We start from the raw sequence: 25609 nt of genomic DNA, 5'->3' as shown, positions 1-25609 counted from the left end.
CAAGCAGCATGAACTGCTTGTTCTCTTTCCATGGTCAGTGTGCTCGGGAAGTGCTCTTCCTGGGCACTTGTGGCGGTGGGACTGACTCACATCAGGCAGCAGCAAGTCCTGCAGCAGTGCTGCCTGCTGCTGACGCAGGAGCATGAGCTGGCAGCACGCAGCTCACCTCAGCCTGGCTGCCCGCCTGCCTGCTCTTTGCTTCTGGGTTCCTTCTTGTTTGTGACATTGTCTCTGGAGGTTACAGCCACAGTACTTTGAGCCTCTTGCTTTATTTGTTAACTTTGCAAGCGTAATAATAGAGGACAAACAAATCGTGTTTAATGCAGAGTACATAGTGATACCGTACACAATACTGAGAAAAGCCTTCCTGCTTACAATGGTGCGAAGGGGATTTCCAAGCTTTGAAACTAGAAGGGGAAATATTTAAAGCCTTCAGGCACAACAACAGCAGACTTAAGGGTAGTCCAGTAGTTGCAACACAAAGCACCTTAAAAAACTGTCTGGATTTTGGCTTGACAGCTGGATTCTGTGTCTCACGCACTAATGCACATTCCTGTGTTTTTCTTCTGATACCAGGAAACGCTGCCAAAACCAGAGCAGCCTGCAGCACTTTGTGTTTTATGAAACTGACAAAAAGTGAACGTTTTCAGTTCTCTAAAAACTGTTCTCACAGCATTGAAAAATATCCTTGATGGTTAGAATAGGGTTGGTTAATCTTTAAGTGCAGTGTAACGTTCTGTTCAATACGATTTGCTATTTCCTTGCACTTGCATATATTGCCATTCAATGTGGAGAGAGAAAGGACTGATTTTTCTTTTGTTCAAACCTTAGAACTAGGAATGCTTCTGGAGAATGATACATCAGTAACTGTACTTCTGTTCTTGTACACATCTTGTACTGCTTCCACCATTCCTTATGAGTGAGCGCAAGTTTTATTGGGTAGAAGAAGTGACAAACCTTTGTTTCTTCAGTGGTTTTGATATCTTTTTATAGGGTTTTTTGTTGGTTGGGTTTTTTTTGTGTGTGTGTGTTTGTTTGTTTGTTTGTTTTCCCTTCAAATTCTGTGCATTTGCATGAACAGAATGGCCTTTCTTATATTAAAATTCCTCTATGGATTTGCTCACGTATCCATGTAGCTCCTTTGCCTGCTACATTAATTTGTTTTTTAATGTACAGATCAGCAGGCATTTCGACTTGGTGATGAATTTGAAAGACTGATTGTTACTTTTGTCTGTCCAGATATTTTGTATTCAGACTTGAGCAGAAAAAATGCTGTGATCCTGTGGTCTTTTAACCCTCAGAGACTTCACCAAAAAATCTCATCAAATCCTGTAGTTTCACAATGCTGTAAGTTAGCACAGTCAGTGCTACCTGGTGATCACAGTAGCCTCACACGCTCCTGGCCTCACCCCTAATCTGTGTGCTGTCTCCTGCTGTGCCAGTACAGACTGACCTGAACAGGGGAACTGGCTCAGGCTAAAGTCTGTTCCATTGGCTTAGCTCATGTCAGGTAAGGTCTTAATCTGCTCCCGTCTTCCTTGTTGCTCCAGCAAACTTGTTTGCATTGGTAGAGGAGGGGTTAGTAATGACTGGCTGAGGGAAGGAAAAAGATAGAAACACCTATTTCTGTGTTAACATCAGCACATACTGGTTAAAAAAAGAAAAAATGGTGAAAGAGAGCATGGGACATCCAGATGGTGTGGAGTACCAAAAAATGTGAGATCACTTTGTACTGTTGCTGAGGTATGAATGGATTTCAGCCACCCACATGCTAGTGGATAATCAAACAAATATTTTAAATGCCTTCTTCGTGTAAGGATAAATTCCACATTGGATTTTTATGACTGACTCAGTAAAGAACTGATGTAGTCAGTGCCATATCCATTTGCAAACATAAGTTATCTTAATAGAAATGGTAGTGAACCACTTGTACCAATTGTGTAGTTGGCATTTCCCTGTTTTCCCAGCCAGGCAGTGAATGAAATTGGGTGTTTTCCTTTTCCAGTTCCCTTTTCTTTTGAACGTAGTATATAAGAAGTTATGACTTGAACCTCCCTTCTGCAGGCTCCCCACAGTCCTGCTGCAGTGAGTCATGCTCACTGGGTACATAGGCTGCTACAAAACATCTGGCAGCAAATAAGATGGAATTGCTGTACATCTTATTGCAGTACTTTTCTGTAGCTCCCTTGCGTTAAGATAAACTTTTCCTCAGCAGCTTCTTGAGATGAACCCAAGCTAGAAATTGGTGTAGTATCTACTCTGTTCATTTGAATGTCCTTTTATGTAAGGAGAGATCTTTTGCTACTTGTTGGTGTCTTATAGGGATCTGCAGGAGAGCAGCCTATTGTGTTCAGCAAGACGACTTCATCTAAATGTTCCTTTTGGTCTTCCTGTGCTCATTACCTCCCTGTCTGGCAAACACATTGCTGCACGCAGATCAGGTTCTCGGTGTGGAAGGGGAAGCTTGTTTGAGTAGCACAATTCCTTTTGTCTAAATTGGCCCTCATGTCATTACTGTACTGCATTGGTGAATTTTGTGTCTGGCTTGTCTTGATAGGTTGTAGCTTAGCTGAAGCTGTGCTCTGCTTAATTACATTTCACAAGGAAGATCTTCAATTTCTTTTTCCAGATGGTTAGTGAGGGGAATGTCTAGAGAGAATTGTGGGTGAATCATCTCTTGATTACTGTAGCTGTAAGTAACAGCTGGATAAAGCCCAGGCAATTCTTGATCTTTGGAAGATCAGCATATTTCAATTTTTATACTATATTTCCTACAGTGTAGGTCAGTGTTTGTGTGCTTGAATAACCCTTTGCACTGCATCTGGATGGTATAGCCTTCTGCTTGTTCCCAGGGTTTGCCCTTTTCCCTTCCCTGTGCCTGAAGAGGATGGGAAGTCTGACAGCTCGAATTTGCTTTTGTAGAGTCATATTGTAGCTTAGGTTGGAGGGGACCATAAAAAAAGATCATGGCCCTAACCAAGAAGTTGGCTTCTGAAAGGTGCTGAGCCTGCCCTGGCAAGTCTTGCTCCATCTGCCCCTCTGGAAGAGGAGGGACAGCAAAGCACAGGGTGCAGAGAGAGCACCCAGCTCCTCTGTGGCTCTTCCAGTGCCTGTGCTGCCATGCTTTCTTGGCAAAACTGTCTGCCTACTGGGGTAACCAACTTAAGGAACTGCTTCAGGAACTGCTCTGTAACTATTGTCACTTGAAATAAAATACCCCTGTGAAGAGTCTTCACTAAGTGTTTTATAAGGAATGGAGCCCTTAAAGACAAGATTATACATACACCGTGTTTTCTAAAAACATCTACTTGACTGTAGTTAATTGCTTCCAGTAACGATGGCATTTGTTGGCACTGGAAAAATAATGCTCAGTTCAAGTGTTTCCATGTATTTTCATCTGCCTCCTCTTTGTCTTTTCCATTCGTACTTATTTTTGTCTCCAGGCTTTCCTATTTTGCCTCTGTTTCCTTCTTTTTCCTCTTCTTTTCATCTCAGACAGCTGTCCACTATTGCAGCAATGACTTGACTGATTTTGAACCACAAGGAGTTCCAATGAAAACTGTGAGCCTGGAAACTGGGAAGTAGTTTTTCTGTGTTTGTTGTTATTTTTGCAAATATGCAAGTAAAAAAATTAAGAGATTTGGTGGAGGCTTTGTTGATTGTTTTTATAATAAAAATTGAATGAAAGCTATTTCTATTAAGCGAAACCTGTTATTTGCCATATCCTTTTGTTGATTTATTTCAGGAATTTGAAGCCTTTCAAACATTTGTGGAAAATCGACTTCCGTTTGATATCGTTATCGATGGACTCAATATTTCCCATATAATGCCCAGAAAGTTGCAGTGTGAAAATGTAAGTGCTGGTTAAATATTTATTAAGGATTTTGTGTATTCTTATTCTGATGGCAGAACAATTAGTGCCTCGTTATTACTTACCCTCTTGAGAAATTGGTCTAACATTTTTGTAGCACGTATTACAGTAAAATTCAAAGATTTATCTAGACTTTGCAGATTAAAACAAGCAGATGAAAGATGGTGGTTCTTACATATTTGATTGTATCAGTCAAATAAAATCATACCTGAATTTCCCTTAGTGTGTCATGCCTTGGAGATAAGCTACTGACAATAACTTTACTAGGACATATGTTGTCTGTTTTCGCAATAGGGAGCAGAATAAACGTACTATATAGAAAACTTAGTCTAATACAGTTATGCACGTAAGTCTTTATATTGTAATAACTCTTATTTCAAACTGTATCCTGTACAAGTTTAATTTCACTTTCTATTGTTTTAAGCATCTGAGTCCTATTCTAGCAAGGGGCAAACAAGCTTCCTTTCTTTCCACTTGAGTGATTTTTAGGATAATCCTGCCCCTTTACCAGTGCCCATTTTGGAGAATTCTCAATGCTCCTTTTTTAGTATTTCACTAAGAAATGGCTTCATGTTTTTCATTGTTGTTGTTTTTGTCCCATTCAAGATCTATTCTGAATTAGTAATTATGGGACATAAAACTATTAGAGACCATCCAAAAGAGGGATATGAAGATGGTGAAGGGTCTAGTGGGGAGGATGTATGAGGAGCAGCTGAGGTCCCAAGGTTTGTTCAACCCAGAGCAAAAGAGCTGATGGGAAGCCTCGTGGCTGCAACTCCTTAGAGGGAGCAGAGGGCAGTACTGAGCTTTGCTCTCTGGTGACAGCAACAGGGCCTGAGGGGATGGCATGGAGCTGCATTGGAGGAGGGTCAGACTGGGGGCTAGGCAAAGGTCCCTCACCAGAGGGTGATGGGTATAGAATGGGCTGCCCGGAGCAATGGTCATGGCACTGAGCTGTCAGAGTTGAAGAAGTGTCTGGACAACGCTGTCAGATGTATGTTCTGATTTTTGGGAGTGAGGAGTTGGACACAGCATTCCTCATGATTTCCTTCCAACTTGGGATATGTCTTCCAAAGCCAAATTTTACTTCCTTTTTAAATGTAAAGAGTTTGATAATTTAATTTACTTCTAGTAATTACAAGAAAAACAGTTTAGTTCTTAGAACTACTTTAAAGCTATTCAGAAGAGGCAGGATATCCTCTCATATATAGAGATAAAAGCATCTGAGCTCGGGAACTAAATAAACCTGCTGAAAGATGTCTGAGAGCTGTGGTGAAATTTTGTGAGATTCTGGCTCATAAAAAGGGTACTTTCCTTAGTATGAAAATAGAAAAGGAAGTTTACAAGTTGTTTGTATGGGATCATGGAGAAGAGTTGATTGTCTGAGAAGATTCCCAGGCAGTGTGCAGTGGCACAGTATTTTTAGACCTATAAAGACAGATTGATGCTGTCAAGGGATGAAGAGAAATGAACTGTTGTTGGCTCGTTGATGTCCTGTACCAGTTCATGCCTATCCCAGTCTGGGAGCCCTGAATGAAGTCCTGAATATTCAGTAAACTCTCTGAAGATATTCAGTACTCATCTGGACTCCTTCCTGTGTGATCTATTGTGATTTTGCAGTGGTTTTTGGATTCTATAAGAGTTCCCTTCCAACTCCCCCAGACTGTGTGATTGGAGTCAGTGGAGAGAAGAGTCAGCCTGGTCTTGTGGGATAGTTACAGTTGATTTCTGGTCAGAAATCTTTCTATGAGATGTTGGCATGTTGAGCAGTGTAAGCTACTTTTTCCTTCCTGGCTTCTACTGTGTTGGAAGGACCTTAGGATCTGCCATGCCAGGCAGCTCCAGGAGGGCAGTATGGAGACATCAGCTTTTCATTTAGATGATTTTGTATTGGTACAGGTTGAATTCCTCGTGAGTCCTAGATACCTACAGCTTAGGAGAGTGTGTATGCTGTTCTGTGTTGCATAACATAACGGTGACTGCTAAACAGAAGAAAAGAGGGAAAAGAATCAGCAACGCAGAACAGTGCAACTCTTTCTTTTGCCTCTGAACTTTGCCTCCAGATAAGGGAAAGGCAGACCAGCTTTGTGGAGTAATTCCCCACGTGTGACTGCTGACCTGGCTGCAGGCTGCCTTTTGAGGCTCATGTTGCCACTAGCATGTGCTTGGAGGCTGCCATCCTCACAGTGGAGACAGCTGACTGGGAAGTGGTGCAAAGTGAAGAAATACATGCAAGAAAGGCTGGAGACATAGTGTGAAGGATAAAGTTAACAGTGAAGGCTGCTGAGGTCAAACTGGGTGTCCAGCACAGCAGGAATGGTCAATTTAGAAGAGGAGCATGTTGTGACTCTTTACTGACCTCCTCTGCTTGTCCTGAGAAATGATAATACAGGAGTATATGTCCAAGAACTTGTGTGAAAAGCTGCACAGCCCAACATGTTTTACTTAGAAGAAGTTAAATTATTTTACGTCTCCAGATGGGAGTCATCTGTGCTTTTCTCAAGGGTTTATTGCAACATCGGTCAGAGTTAGTCAGGATACTGCATGGTAAATCTGTTCCCAGCCCAACAGGAGTATGCTCTGATGGCTGAAAGAGCAAATGAGATTGTTGTTCTCTGTAAAGGTGAGTATGTGTAAGTGGGTGGTTTTTTGTACCACTTATAGCACAGTTTAGAGGGAATACCGGAATATAAGTCACTGTTAAACATGGGAAGTGGAATAAGATCTGTGTGGCAATTTTGACGCATTTTTATCGTTATTAAATTTAACAAAAAGCATTGTCCCACTTTTAGATTTAGTTGTAGGAAATGTGAATGTGGTGCTGAAGAACAACGAGCTAAACAACTCTTTGTGAGATTATTAAAATTAGAAAACATTGGTAAGAGTACTACTTTGGAATTACAAATAAAACATGTTGGGCTGTTTGAAAAACACTTTTGCCTTCTGTAAGCATCCTGGAAGGTGGCTGGCTATATGGGGAAGGCTCAAGTACCTTGTGTGCAGGGTGAGAAGGAAAAACAGCAGAACTTGAAGGAATGATTTTTACTCATTTAATCTCAGAAGTATTCCATTGTCCTGTAAAACGAGATATGTGACTTTCAGTAGCCACAGGCACCTTCACTTTTCACAGCTAGCACTTACTTAACAGAGCATGATGAATCTTATTGACTTGGCAGATTTACAGCAATATTCTGTGGTAATTTCTCTATTATATAATACGGTCACTTTGTAATTATAATCCTTTTTTTTTTTTTTTTTTTTTTTTTTGCCAGGTTGATTTTTAAACTAGAGCTGTTTTTCCTGATGCAGATCACTGTGCTGCTGCATCAGTTACTGACAAAAAGAGGAGGGGGTGTGAGGGAATAGAATGTTGAGAGGATGTCTTATGAGGGCAGTCACTGTAAATCTGCCACACTACATATTAGCAGTACCTCTTTTCAACTCTTTCCAACTTAGCTTATCCTTTTACATTAGACATTAAAATTGATTTCTAATTAAAAGGTATGGTAGAATGGAAATTATTCTTGCTACGTAATCCAAGCAGCAGAAACAGACTCCCATAAGTGTAAGATAGTTGAGTCATGTATTTCTTGCAGTCTTCTGTGTGTTATATTCTCCTGTTTAAGACTGGTCCTGATGTGTTCGCCTTGATGAGTCAGTTGCAGTTTATAAACTACCATTTTTGCAGTAGAAACTGAGATAGCTTTGCTGTTTGACTAAGCAAAGGTCACTGGGGCTGTGTTGTGACTTTGAGTTAATCCAGATGTATCTAATGACATAAATCCTCAGCTAGCACAATGTTGGTTGGAACTCCCTGTCCCTTGCTGCCCTGACTCCCTACAGTGCTCCTGCTTTTCACCTTGTAAAGGTCAAGAGAGGGAATTTCCACACACTAGCTGCGTGGTTCTTTTGTTAAACAAAAATGTTGCATAATTCTCAAGTGCACTTTTTCTGGTTTATCAGTTTTCCGTCATATTCCTTAGAAGGGAATCTAAGTGCATACAGGGATACAAAGACTCTGAAGAATCCCACTTCCCTTGTGAGAGAGGAGTGTAGAAGCTCTGCTGAGCTCTTTCCAACTATCTCTGGATTGTAGGGGCCAGAGCAGGAGGTGAGAGGTAAGAAGCAAACATGATGTGGAAAGGGTTTCACTATTTTTAATTTACACTGAGATTAGTCTGTTGTAAATGAGGTATGCAGCCAGCTCCCTTCATAGCAGTACCCAGCTGGTCTTAGACATAACTGAATATAGATGGGGGGGGGTTGGGGGGGGGGAAGACATATATATATATTTATATATATGTATACACATGTTTTAGATGTGTGCTGGAATAGATCAAAGCAAACTCACAATTCCCTTCTTCAAACAGTTCAGCCAGTGAGGCCTCATCAACCCTAACTTTACTCTCTGTATTGAACTCAGACATCTAAAAGATTGGTAAAATACTTCCAGATTGAGTTCCTTAAGCACAAAGGAATAGTTCTTGCTCTTGGTGAGAAGTTCAAAGTGGTTTCTCCCAAACTTAATCAACATTTCTGTAAATGGACTACACAAGTTCGTATAATTCCCATGCAAATGACAGTAGGCCTGTACAGCAGCTGACAAAGCCAGACCCTTGCAGTTCCCCTCTCATCCCAGCCTGGTGGCAGCAGTTGGCAGCCAGTCCTACCACACTTCTTCCCCTTGGCAACAGTCAGCCCCTGCCACAAGAGCCACCAAAACTGCTTTCCTGCACCTCTCACAGCCTTCCACAGGGAAAAAAAAGCCGTGACTGCTCTTGTTAGGGGCAGGTCTAGGACAGGCAGAGGGTTGGGATTTACCTGGTAGATATTCTCTCTCTCTGCTGGGGGAGGTAGCAAACTTGCTGCATTGAGGCTTAACAGTGGGAGAGTGGTTGTATGACTAGGTGAATTGTGTGATCACAGGTAGCGTAGCAATCACAGGTTACTGCATTTGTTTGCTCATTTTTCATGTTAATTAGGCTTCAAATTTTGTCAAAGTTTAAGCGTAGTATTATAGCTGTTCTAGTGGTTTTGTGCTAGTTATACCTGTGCTCCCCTAACCTTGGCAGTATGGAAAAGGAAGGGGAGAAAGAGGTTGCAGCCTTGAAGGGAAAGCTGACAGTGAGAAGGCTTCCACTGGAACAGAGGAGTAAAACAGGATGGTGAATGCTAATCTACAGGAAAATATGAATGGTCTTATTAAATTCCTGGGGAGGAAAAAAAAAAAATAGGATGGTGTTGAAGAATTTTGAAGAATTATTCTTAGTAAATTCAGCTCTAAACTATTGTTTTGATATGAGCCTTATTCACAGTGTTAAGGCTCTTTCTCCACATATGATAATAAAAAAAAGCAGCTCTTAAAATAAGTGGAAAAAAGAGGAGGAAAAATATAGGGACACATTAACCCGTTATTAGTAACTCCAGTCAGTTTTGAAGTATAACTTTGTTTCTTTGAAGACTCTTGCACCTGTAAATTATCTATGATTTAAAGGGAAAAAGAACCTTTTGGAACTTACAGTATTCGAGAGAAGCTATAAGGAAAACTTTGTCTCACATGTCTGATGTATTGAATATACTTGGAGGTCAAAGAACAAAAGAAGTAATACCTGTGCTTACATACAGTAGACAAATTCAGGTACTAAACTTATCCAGATTTTCATTTAGTAATTTTTCCTAGTCATCAAGTCTGTTTCTAGCTGTGCTGAAGGTCTAGTAAGGCAGTAGTACTTGGTACAAAACATGAGCACTGCTGTATGAGCTGTCCTGCAAAACATGCATTTATTAATGAATTTGCCCCAAATCAAGTCATGCGTGGAAAACAATTTTTTTTTTTTTTTTCTTCTTTGACTTTTTTGGCAGCATCTGTGATTTGTTCAAGTACTTTAGTGTCTTTAAATGAAGTGAAAATTGAGTAGATCCATGAGTCATTCCCTGTTCAGAATCAATACATCCAACAGAGGTCTTATTTGTCATACTGTGACAGTTCATCAATTCTTCCTCCCACCATCTCTTGTCCTACCACTCAGCAGAGCTGTCAGACATGTTTGTCCATTTGCTCTCAGCCTTTTCCATCTCTCTCTTTCCTGTCTTTATAATGTATCGGTCAAATAATGAAGATATTTGATGGATTCACTGAAAGCCACCTCCAGCATCTGTGTAACATGATATGATCTTTGGTTGATTTAGTCACAGGATACCTCTACCGACATTCAAGTTTTCTCTAAGAAGAGAAAAGGAACTCAAATACTAGCAGGTACTCTTGCAACTTCACTTATTTTTGGTGCTAGAGGTGTGTGACTGGTGCTCTCAGCACTGCATTTTCTCTCTCCAGTCAGTTGATTTCTGAGGGTCCTTGAGTGTCTCATCAGGTGTATTGGGTCAGTTTCTTCTCCTAGGTCACACGTAAGAGACTGATACACTAAAATCTTCTCCTCCACACTGGGGCCATGTGAAATAAGGTAGATAAAGTTCGTGCGTTTATGGTCACCATATCCTGAAGAAGAGCATAGCTGTTAAGCTTCTAAGAAGAGGTGAAGGAAGCTAGGCTTGTTTGCCTCAAACCTAGAGTGAAGACCTGAAAAGTGTGTCTTTTCACAGTTCTTCAGAAAGCTCTGACAGTTTCCATTTGTGGCTAAAAAATAAATGAAAGAACACTTAGTATTCAGCTTCTCATACATAATAATTGAAAGCATATTTGTCATGAATGTCACAGATTCTAGAAATACGGCTCCAAGTTGTAAGGATGTGTGCTTTCACTTTCCTTTTAGAGGTAGCCAGTCTGGTTTTACATTCCTTGTTGAAAAATAAAGCAGCAGAAACTGAGTAGATTGAGCCATTTGACCATCAGGGAACCTCCCTGTTGCCTTCTGCCCAATTCTGATACTTTGTTCTGGTGCCTCCCCTCACTATTTACAACCTTCGCTGCTGGTTACAAGGCTGAATAAAGGTGATTAAATCAATGATCTGTGTTGATTCCTCTCTGGTATTTATTAATTTCCGCCTTTGTATTTGGCAGTAGCAGCAAATCAAATGTTAGGATGAGTGGAGGAGTGCAGACAGGCACTCCTTTTTTATCAGGGGAATTGCATCACATATTTTTGTAACAAAAGCTCTTGTACATCACCAGGTATGTGAGCTTGAAATTCAAGAAAGCACTATGATTGTGATTCATGTCCCAGTGAACTCTGTAACTGTAGCAACGGGTTGTTTGTTGTGGTGTAGAGAAGTCCCACTGAAATCTAGGTGATAAAGTCAAATGGCATCTATGAAGTGGATGAGTTTCTGTCCTGCTGTTTCACTTCCCCCTTAAAAAAAATTGTGAGATGAACTTTCTTTGGGCTGCCCAACTGATTCATCTAATTACAGAACTGTTACCTCTACGGCAATAGTATGCTATGCCCCCAGACCTGAAACCCAGTCTTTAGGGAACTGAACTACATCTTTAGGAATGATTCTTGTGTGGAAACTCCATACTGAGTAGTGCCATTAAGATTTGGAGAGTAGGCCATCGAATGGAAAGTTTAGCTTATTAGGGGCTAATTCTGTGTAAAAATAATTGATTTGAGACTGAGAAATTCTGTGGGTTAATTTTGTGTGTCATCTTAAAGATAATGTAGATAAAATTGTCTGAACGGCAGTTATGTTCATTTATATGCATCTGGGTTTATGTACATTGAAAAACAATCAATTTTTTATTATCTCTTGGCTTTTATATCCGAAATGCTATTTTTAGCAGGAGGAAAATACACCTGTTTTGAAGCTGTGTTATCTGAGGGAGAAAAGGTACGATGAAACTAAAGCCTAAATTTCATTTTGATTTGTTTTTGAAGTGACAAAAGCCTGGATGTCCTTGCACAGTTATTTCCAGAGATTCCAGTATATTTACATGCCAATTAATAATCCAACAAGTTATTAACCCACATTTATTGTTTTTTCTCTAGTTGAATTCTACTTGTAGAGCTAGAATGGAAGAAACATTTGTATAGGTAGCTTAATCTATTTAAATTGCGTTTATAAAATAGTTATAAACTGCAGTGAAAATTAAAACCAAAGTTGAAGTAAGTTATTAATTTTTTTATTATCTTCCAGAAAAATTGAGTAGAATTCTCCATGGCTTCTAATCTAAACCTCTTCTTAGGCTGTTTGTTCACATTCATCTTTGAAGCAAAAAAAAATATGAATTCCTATTTGAATCCACCAAAGTGAAGACAGCATTGTGAAACGTGATCACACTGACAGCGTGCTTGTTCAAAACAATTCACAAGAATTCATATTTCAGACTTCTGACACATTGTAAAAACACTTAATGTAGAATACTATTGCCCACAACAGGTGAAACCTGCATCAGTTACTATGAAAAATATACTTTTTTTCCAGTACTGATTTTATATGTCAGATGCAGAAGTTGATGGGTTCTGTCAGGTTTGGAGAGATGATTCCTATTGTTACAATCTCCCAGACTTTGTTACTGATATAGGAACTTGTGGATTAAGAAGGTGCATCCTGACTAGCAAATCTAATTGCTGTTGATAGAATTTCCCCTGAAAAGTTTATTTAATTTCCTTGTCAGAATAATTCTCATTTTCATCCCTAAAAATGATCCCCAAAAACAGATGTTAAATCAGTTGTAGTGCTTCATCTCTGACACTACATTAAACAGCCTGATCTTCTTAGGAAACCTACATCATCTTGAGAAATTCTCCATTTCGATTCAAATCATTTACGTATTTCATTTTAATCTTTTCAACTTTTTCTGTCTGCGTGGAGATACTCGCTTGTGATACTTTCCTCCTGATCTATCATTCACCTTGCACATCTGTTCAGAAACGTGCATACAAGTTATAGCAAGTCAAGTGAGTCAGAAGCTAAAACTGTGCGAATGTAAGGACTCTATTTTCCAAACAATTTTATCAGTATTAACTGATGCTTTCTGAATCATTTATACCATTTCCAACTGCTGCTTTGTCCTATCCTTGCACAATTTTTCCTATAGTGACTGTTAAAAGTGGACCCGTGCATCTGTCAGACTTTTGATGACACCAACTTAGCTTTGAGGTAAATGAGGAAATACTAGATGTGCTTATATCTGTCCTCATTGCTTTCCTGCATTCATCTATTTACCTGCTCACTTCTGTGGTCATTAAAAAAGAAACAGGTTGGCAGTAATATTTATCACGTCTGCAGTATTTTAATCTTTTTGATTTAAAAAGATCCTTTCCAGGGTTCATGTTGATATGGCTCCTTGAGCAAGTTGTGTGGCAAGAGCTCTCTCACAGGAACTGAGAACCAGTTAATTTCCTTTGATTCTGTGGTGCTGTTCCTAACTCACATGGTGTACCTGTGTAGAAGAATCCTCTTTGCTGATGCCTTCTCTCCTTGTTTATTACCTGACTGCATGATATTTGGGTAAACTAATAATAGTACTTACACTATGCAATGAAGAAATTAAACATAGAAGTGTGTTGTAGGTGCTTATTAGGGTTGTTCATTGGAATTTGAGCTTTGATATTTAATATAAGTTTGAGGAAAGCTGAGTGGAAGACAGATATTCTTTAGATCCTAGTACTTCCTATACTACTACCTGATTGATTAATCAATAGGAATTTACTTCCACTGCAGTTCTAAGTTGGCATATACTTGAATAAATAAATAAGGTGGTTGCAAGAGGGATGTATGAATCTAGTCAGAGAGCTGAACCAGACAGTCTTAATGGTGTTGATTTATCCTGCTCGTTATTATGAGTCATTGTCCCGGGCTTGTGTAACGTTAATTTTTTTGTTTACACATTATATCCCTGAAAAACTTTGTATTGTGCTGTCTAAATCCATTTATTCATGATGGTCCTAAGATGCAGTAGTTGAAGGAAGGGGTTTAAAATAAAATAATTGGAGGCTTTTTGACATCATCACTTGTCATTGATACGTATGTCATACTTAATATTTTCTCGCCTTGAAGAGTAGAAAGTTCTATCTTGCAACTGATCAAGCATCCCCAAAGGGACTTTTGGAAGTGCCAGCAGTAAAATACAGGGATTTCTATTTTCTCGTCCCATTCACTCTCATATCTAAAAGCCCCTTCACTGTGCTGGCCTAGCCAACTGAACCAGTAATATCAAATAGTTTTAACACTGAATTATCAGATAAATTGGGCTGTATTTGTAAACTAAAGTTATCCCTTGCACTTGAACACAGACATTTGGTTTTGAGTGCCATAGGGTCCATTATGGAGTGTGTGCATTCTTTCCATAGAAGCGGGCAAAGATACAGTGGAATTCCTCAAATGGGCTGGCAGGTATAGTCACAGACAGCTGGAAACAGTTGTTCCAAGTCCCCAAAACAAAATTTGCTTTGAAATGAGAAAGATTTTCTTGAAACAGTGGGTGGAATGTTCTTATTTTGGTTCTGTTGCCTGCACCCTTTTGGTGATCGTATTTTAATATTCTCAAGCTTATTTTTCTGACTGCAGGGACAAAACTTAACAAAGTAGTTAAAGATTTTCATATAACCAGTTATTTCCAGGAGATGGAGCTTGCAGACAAATGTCAGGTATCACCCATAATTAACTCATGGGAGCTGACAATATTATCAGTTTGTTGAATTACTTTATCTTATCTCCTGAGTTAAAGAAAAATACTTAAGATAAACACTGATCCACCCAGTGCTCAGCTATTGAGTATTTCAGACGTTATCAACACACTTCTTTTTAAAAGCATTGAAGTATATTAGATCTTGTGGATCTTAGCCATGGTGAGTACTTTCGCTGCCTAGGATCTCCATCCTCAGATGTTGGCAGCAGTGGTAGCAAAATAGCATGAGTCTACAGTGTTGGACGATGCAAGTTAATGACTCTATTAATAAGAACAATGTCAAAATATTTAAGTCCCCTGGGTTTTAGGTTTTCTTCAGCTTGATAAATGTTAGTTATGCTTATGTTAGTATTAAGCAGATTGCTTCCCTCCTTGCTGGAAGCCTTGTTGCATGGTCTACCATGTAGCTAGTATGTGTGCAAGGCAGGTGGGCCTGGCTCTGGACAAACAGCTGCTCCTCCACCTTTGGCCTTTGCGCTGTAGTTTGTTTTTGCTAATTTTTACCCTCTGGAAGGTAAACGTTTGATATGTTCTCTGTCAGATTAAACACATTTTTCATCTTTCAAATAGAAATCACCAGATCTGAGTACTATTGGTTAATGTATTTATTTGTGTAAAGGACTAGAAGTTCTTATTGGAACAACTATTTTTGGAGGTAGCATCTTTGGCTGTGAATAATAATCTGTAGTGAACAGATGGAAAATAGTAGTGAGGAACAGAAGAAAAACTGTGAAAATTCTGAATCAAATGCCACAAGCCTTTGGGCACAGAAATTGTATATGTTTAAAAGTTTTTCTGTAATTCTCAAGTTTATTGAAAGGTAAGTTGTCACTGCAGAAGCGCAGCTCTACTGGGCCCTGAACAGCATCATACCTGTGCCTGCTGAACCACTGATCTCCCCAGCTGGTGCAGCTCCTTTCCTCAAAGAATAAAAGTACCGACTGGGACTTTCTGAACCACAGTGAGGGGGAAAACACTTCATATTGTACTGGGTCATTGGTGCTGTACAGACATCTGCATAGGACAGTGGTGAGAACTAAAATATTGGTATCTTTTAAACTGTCAGTTTCAGTCTTACAAAGCTGATTTCAGTCCTGCACTAAGTTATTTCCTATCTATGGAAAAGATCAATCAGGCTTGTGCTTTCGTTTTCATAACACCGCTGCCACCACCACCCTGAGATCCTGCTCACATCTTGGATTTTCAGTACTTACCTATAACTTCTGTCAAAATCTAAGGCTGGTGCAGCTTCATCTAGTTCACAAATATTCCTTTCTAGTAACTTTTGTGGTTGGTTGTTGTTGTTGTTGTTGTTTACATTTTATTTTTTTTTCTAAAATGTGAAATGGTAACGTAAACTATTCTTTGACTTGGAGTTTTTGTATACAGCTGCTACATTAATAGTAGACATGCAAAAACACCGATGTAATGGCAGACCCCTGAAGTTGCAGCTTCATTTAGGACAATAATTTCATTTATGGTTTGTGGCTCCAATAGATGAAGTTTCACTTCTGTATGCTATATAAAATAAACCTTATTCCTTATCATTTCCATAAAACTTGCTTGTTCGTGAAAATAAAGATGGTGTATTTGCAGTACTAGGTGCCATTAAGCTGTGAGTAGTGAACAGTAAGAAAGTAATTGTTGAGGCAACAGTAGTACAAGCAGGAAGAATTTAAGAATGAGAAGAAAGGATAGTACTGAGATGTGGGAACACGTATGCGACACTTTGTGTCTTTCAAACTTTTACTTGCTCATTTTCCTCCTGCTTTATAATCATTGATTGACAGAATCATCTCACTCACTTCCAAAGTGTGGAGTATTTATACCAGTGGCTCTTTTCAATACTTTGCAAATCTCCAAGTTTTGCTACAAAATAGTCAATATTCAGTAGAAGTCTGGATAAAAAAAGCCCTTCACATAAGATGCCTGTTGTGGCTTAACCCTGCAGGCAGCTCAGCATGACACAGCTGTTCAGCACAAAGCAGAATTTATTGAAATCTGGAAAGGATGTTGTACCATGATATAGTAGTTTTATTTGTGTAAATTGGCTTTCTAAGTTTTGTAGTAAACCTTACATCATTTCTTTATTTTTAATTGCAGTGTAAGGAAAAAATGGCTCGTCTTTTTTGATTTACGGTATTGATACTTAACTCCTGGGAAGGAGTTGTCTAGGATGGGAAACATCCAGGAATTAATAATAATAACATTATTGTAAACTTGCCATTATTTCTGGAGAATTAATCTCTCAAACAAGAGTAAAATGTATATTTTTAAAACTTAGACATAAGCAAGAGAGAGATTTTATCCTTAATATTAAAGAATTTTGATCCAACAAATCATACTATAATTCCTGAAACAGCCTGAGTGACACAGGTGCTCAGTCTTACTTTCTAAGGAGCTCCCTCTAACAGAGGTCTGATTTCCAGGGAGTACAACTGAAGTCTAAAACTGTTCATGTTTAGGAGTTGATGAAACAAGCTTATGTCTTTTTATTGCCCAGTTTTGTCTGAAAACAACATATTAAAAAATATAATTGTACAATAAGAATAAACTTCGTATATGAATGCTTTAATTGCTTGTAGAGATAAGAGGCTCTGCCTCCCACAGATTCCCTTGTAGCGGAAGTCTCCATGTTCCCTTCACAAGCCCCATGTCAGGAAATCAGCTAGGTGGGAACGTAAGATCAGGAGCCACATTCCTAACCTTTCTGCCCCTCAAAATTGTGCAGCCAAGTGGAGAGTGTGGAGCCAAAACAGCAGGAGCCATCTCAGCCCAGATTTGTACATCTCACACCTGAACATTTTCAGGATGCAGAGAGGTGCAACTTCTGAGATCACGTAAGTCAAAGCCTAGGTGTAGATTTCAGATTATTGATTGTGAATGTGTTGTGTATTTCTGAATTCCTCAGATCTTAAGGAAGTTTGCTGCACTTGTGACAAAAGGACAAAATGACTGCATTACGTTATTTTCCTTGTGAATACAAACATTTCCCAGTTTTAGTTGTTGCTTTGTTAGAATGCTACTTTGGATTTCATATTCACCCTTTCGATCTTTATGCCTACTTTATAACTACTGAGCCAACATCAGTGAGTCTGTTTGCATCTATAGACCAACAGTATAGATATATTTTTAAGAGACTGGGAAAAAATGGTATCATAACTGGTTAACAAAAGAACTTCTCTATGCAACTCGAAGCCTGTTGCTACATAACAGAATAGTTTGTGGATTGGGAAACTTAACTGGCTCTGCAGTGACTTTCAAAACTCAACTTTCAAAAATTCAGTTGTGCAACTGAGGAATGTTTGCGTTTCCACATATTTCTTGAGTTGTTTTAAGAGTCAGAATGAGACTGTTTTTCTCTTCTACAAATTCTGCTACAAAATTAAGCAGTTCCCTACTACTTCTCCTCCCTTTTTTAGCTGTCACTCCATAGTTCCTGGCACTGTTCATTAAATAACATGCTACGCTAACTGTTGTCATTACGTGTTTCTCTCATTTATCTATAGTTGACCTTTATTCATCTGAAGATCATGATGATGATGAAAATATTATCATTCAAAAAGAGTGACATTCAACAAGTGTGTGCAAATATGGTGACACTAAAAGATTTGTGAGGCGTAAGCTCTGAGAAGGGGCTGAGGTCTTCCAAAGTGGTGATCGGTCTGAAAAGCCAGACCCCAAAAAAGCTCTCTTCCAACTGACAATCCTGCTCCTGCCTCCCCATCCTTCATGTCATACTAATAAGTTAAATGGTGTGTATATACAAACGTGTATATATATATACACAAACATATATATATATTTGGTGCCTGCATGCACCCTGTTGGATTTTGTTACTGTAGAAAATACTGCTTCATTATCCGTCAGATGATTACTTGTTATGCCTTTTGAGTGTAAGAGCAGGGTGCAGCTGTAATCAAATACATATTAGAAAGTATCTATTTCAAAGCTTTTTTTGTGTGTTGTTGTTGTTATTGTTGTTGTTGTTGTTGTTTTTGTTTTTAACATGCCTCACTGCTGGAAATTGTAAGGACCTATTCTTGTTCTTTTGTATGAAGAAGTTTGTAACAATATTCCCAAACCTAAAGGCAATTTAAAGAGGTTTATTTTGTTGAGGTGGCTCTTCGAAATTGTTTGAAGTAGGAAATTTTACTTATAGTCTATAATAAAGCAGAGTGGAATGCCAGAGTCTAATTACTAACATACTGCTTCTGCATTCCAGACCGTTTCAGAGATTATTTTGAGGAAGTTCCTCAAACCTTCAGTTTAATCAAACGAAGTACTAATTAAAGGTATCTCCATTACTGGCTAAATACCTGGGGTAGCATGAATGCAGGAAAACATACATTACACTGTTGCTTCTGTGCCTGAGCTTAATCTGTTTGATGTATATATAACTCTTTATAACTCATTTGCACTCAGGAATCAAGAAGACACATTAGCTTGGATGTTGTTCACAGAGTGTCCTTGTAGTTAGTTCCTACCTGGGTGAAGGTATGTCTGCATTTATGCAGTGCTGCACTTGAGCAAGTCTTGCAGTCAGTGTCAGTTCTGGATGTGATAAAACACCAAGTGTCTTGGTGCACAGTCAGGTTGGACTTGGCTGCAGAAGCATCCTCAGGATGCCTCTGAAAACGGACTTTCTTAGTAATGCTGTGAGAAGAAGCTTCTATTGTATTTGATGCTCTGACGCTGGTGTTGAATTCAGTGAAATTACTGGGCTAGGTGGGAAAGTCCAACCTGTCTTGTGTGCCTTCCTGCATAGCTGGTGTGCTCTGGGGAAAGTCTCTTTCCTCCTGCTACGTGTAGCAGCTATGTGCACAGGTTTCTTGAGCTTCTTCGTCTGTACTACGTAAAAAAGGAACTAGAAATGTTGAAACTGTAATTCAGATGAATGTGTTGATGGTGGGAACTCGGTCCTTGCATAACCCTGGGGATGCTCATGCTCAGCCCCAGCTGGCAGCACACTCAGGCCTGCTACCTGCATCAGTGCAGTGGTTTCCCCTGTACTTCACAGCTACAGGAGTGGGTGGGAGGCGGCAATCACAATAAGAGCGGCTTATTGCAGTTGTTAGCAGACACCAGACTGTAGGTGTGCTTTGCTTTTAAATGGTGGTTAGTAACACCCAATGTTTAGAAAATGTTTAATATGAATTTATTAGAATCAAACTGGACTTAAGCTATTTGTTTGGCTATTTCTTCCTGCTATAGCTGTGTGCAGGTGAGCCAGCTCTTGCTGAGGGACTGAGTGCTGTGCCTCCGAGTGATGGCACTTAGGGGTTTCCCATGTGACAAATGGGAAAGCACCGGTAATGTCTAAGGAAAAGTGCTGTGTGCAGAAAGCTAACCTTTGAAAATGTGACACGTGGCGGAGGGTGATCAGATCGGATGGCTGGCAGTGAGGCCTTGGGAAATCTATATCCTGCCCTGTTCAAAGTCCCATTTGTGAGCTCATAGCCCGTCTTCCCAGTGCTGCATTGTGCACTTGTGAAAAAGGACATTTAATTGTACCTTTGCTTCATAAAAGTATTTTACAATTGAAGAAATGGGATTCATCTTGCAGTATGACAAAGACTGTCTCCTCCTCAGCTTAACTTCTGGGTTTGATCCTTTGTAAACTGTGCACAATTTATGTGTGAATGTGGTTCTCTGCAAAGCTCCTTCCAGGAACTAGTATTGGAGCATTCCCTTCCAATGGGAAACTGTTAATGATTGTTCCAGCATAGCTGGCAGGTGTGTTTTACTGTAAGGGCAAGAATGTGGTGGTAGTGGTGGTAAATACCATCAAATAACACTGCAGCAGAAACAAAAAAGAACTCGTTTCCTTGGGGGGTGCACGCACTTATCGCTGGGACTGTCCTAAGGAAAGATGAATGTACATACTCAGCCAGATTTTTCTCTGAATCACAGCTTAGGGAGCAGAAATAAGATTTAGAACACACACACTGTATACATGCATCAATTTAATTATGCTTTTCCTATAAAAATTAAACAATAACAAAGTGCTTCAGAGAGCCTCATTGGGGATCAAGATACATTTGTAAACAGCGGTCTTCATTCCTGCATTGATCTGTAGTAGCTTCAGACTGACTTGTGGCTGCACCTGGGCACCGTCAGGGTCTTGTTTACCAACTTATTATAAGTAGGTATGTATAAATGGTCATTCTTTTGCTAATTTTCTAATCCTCGTTCTCAAGAAATTCTTGAGTGACATGGGGAATGTGTGTGCTGTGTATTTTTTTAATGTTCTCCACCCACTGCCTTCTGAACAGATTATTGAACAGTCAACGTTTACTGCCAACCTGGTGCAGGAATGTTCAAAGTGTGTATCTATGCTGAGCTTGTTTCATATAGGGTACTTGCTCTTTGTAGTTTTATGCAACAGTATAACTTTGAGGTAACTCCTGGAAACAGGAGATCAGTCTTTCTTGTTAAGTGAGGGATCACTGCTGCTGCTTTGTTAACTGTATTACGTTCGTTTTCCTCTCTGACTAAAGCAAGTGTTACTGTGTCTCATGCTTTCCTTTCTCCAGAAGCAGCTGTGGGTGGGAGTAGCCGCATTCAGGAAACCCCCACCTGGGCAATGTGACTCTCTGCAGACCACCTCTGCAAGTGCTCCAGCCTCGAAGGGAGGCACTGTGCTCTCTAGTAAAGTCACATTATGCAAGGCAGTATTCAGAACAAAATTACCTGTATCTTGTGAAATTAAAAACAATACCTGTATTCTACATTTTATTTGTGTAAGTCAAGCATAGTCTTTGTGGCAATTAGAGGAAGGATGGTATGCTGTTGGGTCGCTTTTTTAACACTGAGCTCAGTTAATTTAAGGGAGGTTAAAGGGAGGGAAAGAATGGAAAAACAAGAAAGAGGAGAAAAGCAGTTTATCAGGGGGAAGAGGTAATAGGGAAGTAGCTAGCAAAGCAGGAAAAGGGACTGGAGAAAAATCAGGAGACCGTGTATCTACCAACAGTGTCAGCAAACAGTTGCAAATTAGGAAGCACCTTTGAGCATACAGTCATCTGAAGAAGCAGTTCACTTTTTCTGGGCAGAATTCCAACGGCACTGCTCTGTGACACACACCAACTCCTGTGGTACCTGTGTGTATGTTGAATATCAGAACCTTCACCTGCTGAGAGCAGGAGGGGGGAGGGCAGGAGCTGGAAACATGCTGAAGAAAAGCTGGGAGAGGGAGCTGGACAGAAGTGCCTGCACTGAGCAGCTCTGAGAGGCTGGCAAAAAGTCCCTCTGAAGAGAAGCTGATGCAGCAGTGAATTTGCTATCTCAGGATGTCGGTTTAGCAGTGGGAGGCTAGTCTGGATGTGGCTTTCATAAACCCTTCATCTTGAGGTCACAGATTCCCTTTTGTTGTAGCTTGCTACTTCCTCACGGCAGCACAGATCAAATGTAGTTCTGTGATTTTGACAGCAGGTGGTGCTGGAAAAGCAGTGTGTTTAGGGCTTGATCCTTCTCTCCAGTACCAGCCAGGTCTTCTCTGCTATATCTTTTCCAAGGCTAGGCATTATTTAATTTCCAAAGTGATCCAGGTCCCTGAGGTAGCTCAGTGCAAAGCTGCAAGAGACGGGAAAATTTTATAGTAGTGCATTTTCTGTGAACAGCTTCCTACAAGGAATTTCATTATTATTACTACTAATTTATGTTGCAGGTAAGAGCTGTGGGAAATGAGGATGTGTCACAAGTCCCACTGGTGTTTTGTGCCATTCTGCTTGCTTACAGCTAAGGAAATCTTTTGATTTGCTTTGTTTTCCTGCAGTTATTAGAGGCTGTCAACTGCCTGGCAAAGGACTATTCCCGGTTGCTTGTGCTGGGCCGCAAACACATGCTGACCAACTCTTTCAATTGGAAAAGAGAGGTTATGAAAGAAATGCAGAATAAGGCAGACTTCTTCTTTGCTGAAAATATGTAAGTTGAAGAAAATAGCTAAATTTAATGGCAATCCACACCTGATTTATGTGTGTTTTTAATTACTATTAATAGCTGTGGTTTTTGGTGCTATTACTAGTATCTCTGGTTTGCATGTGTGAAAAAGAAACATTCTCCTCGCTATACTTGCTTCAAAGAACTACATGTTAAATGATGCATTATGAAGAGTTACATCACTTGAAATTGTTTACCTGTCTCTGCTGCTTCTGTGATCCCAGTTCCCAGAACTTCTGACCAGGTTTCTTGTCCCAGCAGCCAATCCAAAGCTCTTCCATCTTGCTCATTCTTTCAGATTGATTCTCCTTTATCACCCTTTCTAGTTCTTGCTCTTGTTCTCTTTGCTGTCAAGTCACCTTGCTTTTCTTTCTACTGTCTGAGCAGCAGCCAAGGGGACACTGTTACAGTGCCATGTTACAGGGACTCACAGATTTGAGCTGTTGCCTGTGTTATGCTTTGTTATCGGTGCTGATTGTTTCTATTTCAACAAAGTTTTGGGGTTGCCCAAAACTTCTAGTTTTAGCAGTTCTGTTCCACATAGCACTGTATTGTTAAGTTTTGTGACAAAAGATTATGTTGTTGCATTAGCAGACAGTAATGAGGGAAGAATGTTCTGTGTGGTGTGTATTTTTATTGTACTCTCTTGCTTTTGGTGCCTTATGGTAAGCAGAAATTATTTTAACATGGAACTAAAATAATGATGGGAATTTTGTGTTGCTGATGAATGAATCTCAGGTCAGTGTTTGATTCATTTCCTGCAGCCATTTACAACCTTGCGAATGTTCTCTGTCTTTTCCATTTGTTTTGCTAAGTTCTGAAGATGATGCCTTCTTGTTGTACGCCACCCTTCGGTCAGGGAAACATTGCAAGTTTGTTACAAGAGACTTCCTCCGGGATCACAAAGCTTGTTTTTCTGACAGCATGACTCGACTTCTTTTCCGTAAGTGGCAGCGTGGACACCAAATAGTGTTTTTCCCTTCTGCAGGAGGAAAACATATAAATTTTTTGGTAAGTTTTCTGCTGCATTCAGAAAGCACACAAAGGATGTTAATTATGTGGAGTTTCTAATTCAGTAAGAAATAAGTTTTTTGTTGCAACATAAGAAGCAGATTTGTACCAGTGGGCTCAAAACTTCGTTTTCACTGAAGATTTGACTGTATTCACAAAGCACAGCATAAACATGAAAGCTGTCAAGAAATTGTCACCTTACATGTTCATAATGTAAATGTAGTTATATTCTCATGTATAATAGTCTGTCCGCTGCTGTAAAATGTGCTAATATTTTTCACTTGGTTTAAATTTTAAACTATAGAATTCTCCTCTGTAGCACCATTATGCTTCTAATTGTGTAATAGAATTCTCTCGTCTTCATGTTAAAGGAGAAGCCATAAGAAAATACCTGCATTTTAATATTCACAGTAATGGTATCCAAGCGTATCTGTAAAGTTTCACAAAGGAGATCCCAGAACAGTCAGAGCTGTAGTTGGTATTTAGCTACTGAAATCACAGACTTCCTAGCACAATATCATCTTATAGCAGAATACTGTGCTCTTCTTTGTGTGTGTGTGTAGGAGACAGATGTCCTTATAAGGCTTGAACAGATTTTTTTGGGGCAAAATGAATCATGTGACATTGCATAGCATGTGGTTACTTGGTGGCTGGTCTACCTCCATTGTTACTGCTGAATTAAAGCAATACTGCTCTTAGTTAGATTCATTTTCTTGGTGCTCTAGTTAAAATTGTAAATGAATGTTCTTCACTACAATCAGACTGCAGAGATGCAGGTTTATAAAGACGACAGCTATATACAGAAAGATGAATGCTACATACATTCCTATTAATGGAAGCGAATATTGGATGTAGGGTAACTTGAGTAGCACAGCTTTAGCTGTACTTATTTTGTTGCAGCAGGGCTTATAATTTTCAAATCTTAATTGACATATGAATGATTTTGGATGTTGGACATTCCCAATCGTAGACTTGCAAGTGTATAAATACAGAGTGACAATATGTTCTGAGAACCATCATTGCAAACCAGTGATTTTTTTTATATTTGTATTGCACGTGTTGGGTTAATGTACCTGTAACACAGTACACCAGAGCTGTATTTGTCTGACTGGCTGTTCTTCAAAGTGTTACTGAGAACTCCTTTTCTTAAAACATCCTTGGCACAAATCAATTTGTGGACTTATACCAGCGGGACAAACACAAGATGTCTTTAATGTGCCCTGTGAGTTCAAGCTGCCAAACACTGCATGCTGAACTAATTCCCATATGATTTCATCTAACTGAACAGAGAAACAGTTCTTTATTCCTGAAAATGTAATGTGTTATGTCCAAACCATTACTACCTGGCGGAGATTGCAGACAGAATCGTAACCATTTATAATGCCACCTAGACCTCAACTACTAAAAGATGTTTTAATTTTTCCTTCAGTGCTAAATCTTGTGATTTGTTTTTGTGGGCAAATAATTGAGAGTTGCTAAAGAGGTGAATCTGTGCAGATTTCGAAGGCAAATAGCTACCTGCAGTCAGTGTTTTACTGATGTGTTAGATCAAATCTAAAAACTTGTTTCTTTTTTTCTTTATCCCACAGCCTGCTTGCAGTTATGACTGTGTGGTACAGACTACGGGTGACACGTGGCATATCCCCTATAAAGACACTTTTGACGAAAAATATTCATATCAAATACCAAGAAAATGGCTTTGCCTTCAGCAGAAATACAGAACAACGTAATTGCACAAGATGAAGCTGCTTCCGTGATGGTTTTATTTGTTTGTTTTTGTTTTGCTAGGCAGTTGCAGCAGACGAGGAGAACTCAGCAGTACAATTATGGGGTTAATGTATGAAGCCTATAACTAAAGAAAATTCAGTAACTGCTTTTTGTCAGACTCATTCTTGTTACGAAGCTCTGGACACAAATGGTAGTCCAGCAAGGATGAATTAGGTCTGTTATTTCCATCTTAACAAGTAATTTCTGTACCCTCTCCATGTGATTTGAATTAAAACTTGTTTTTCCCTCTGGAATTTCAGGTCGTGTGTTTGTTTGTTTGTTTAATTTTCTTTTTTTTTCCTGTAGCTTTTCATCTACACTGAAACTCTGTTCTTCAGCAAAATTAGGCAAGGCTTTCAGTACCTTCAAAATTGGCATGCTGACCTTGCTGCAGTGTTGCACAGAACCTAGAAAATAGAGCTTACTGAGGCAAA

The 25609-nt window shown here is 39.5% G+C and overlaps 1 protein-coding gene across 1 annotated transcript in view; it reads left to right on the top strand.

Annotated features, from left to right (window-relative positions):
• Positions 1-25429, top strand: part of PRORP (protein only RNase P catalytic subunit) — a 35174-nt gene extending 9745 nt beyond the window's left edge. Inside the window, exons 5-8 of the mRNA XM_072337979.1 lie at positions 3746-3853; positions 22234-22382; positions 23213-23408; positions 24998-25429. Of these exons, the coding sequence (XP_072194080.1) occupies positions 3746-3853; positions 22234-22382; positions 23213-23408; positions 24998-25138 (594 nt within the window). The 3' untranslated portion in view covers positions 25139-25429. The remainder of the gene's footprint in view (positions 1-3745; positions 3854-22233; positions 22383-23212; positions 23409-24997) is intronic.
• The last annotated feature ends 180 nt before the right edge of the window (positions 25430-25609 follow it).

Source organism: Excalfactoria chinensis, chromosome 5 (assembly GCF_039878825.1).
Source record: "Excalfactoria chinensis isolate bCotChi1 chromosome 5, bCotChi1.hap2, whole genome shotgun sequence".
In the NCBI taxonomy this organism is placed as follows: Eukaryota; Metazoa; Chordata; class Aves; order Galliformes; family Phasianidae; genus Excalfactoria; species Excalfactoria chinensis.
The sequence above is the reverse complement of the archived record's forward strand: the minus strand, read 5'-3'. Positions and strand labels throughout refer to the sequence as shown.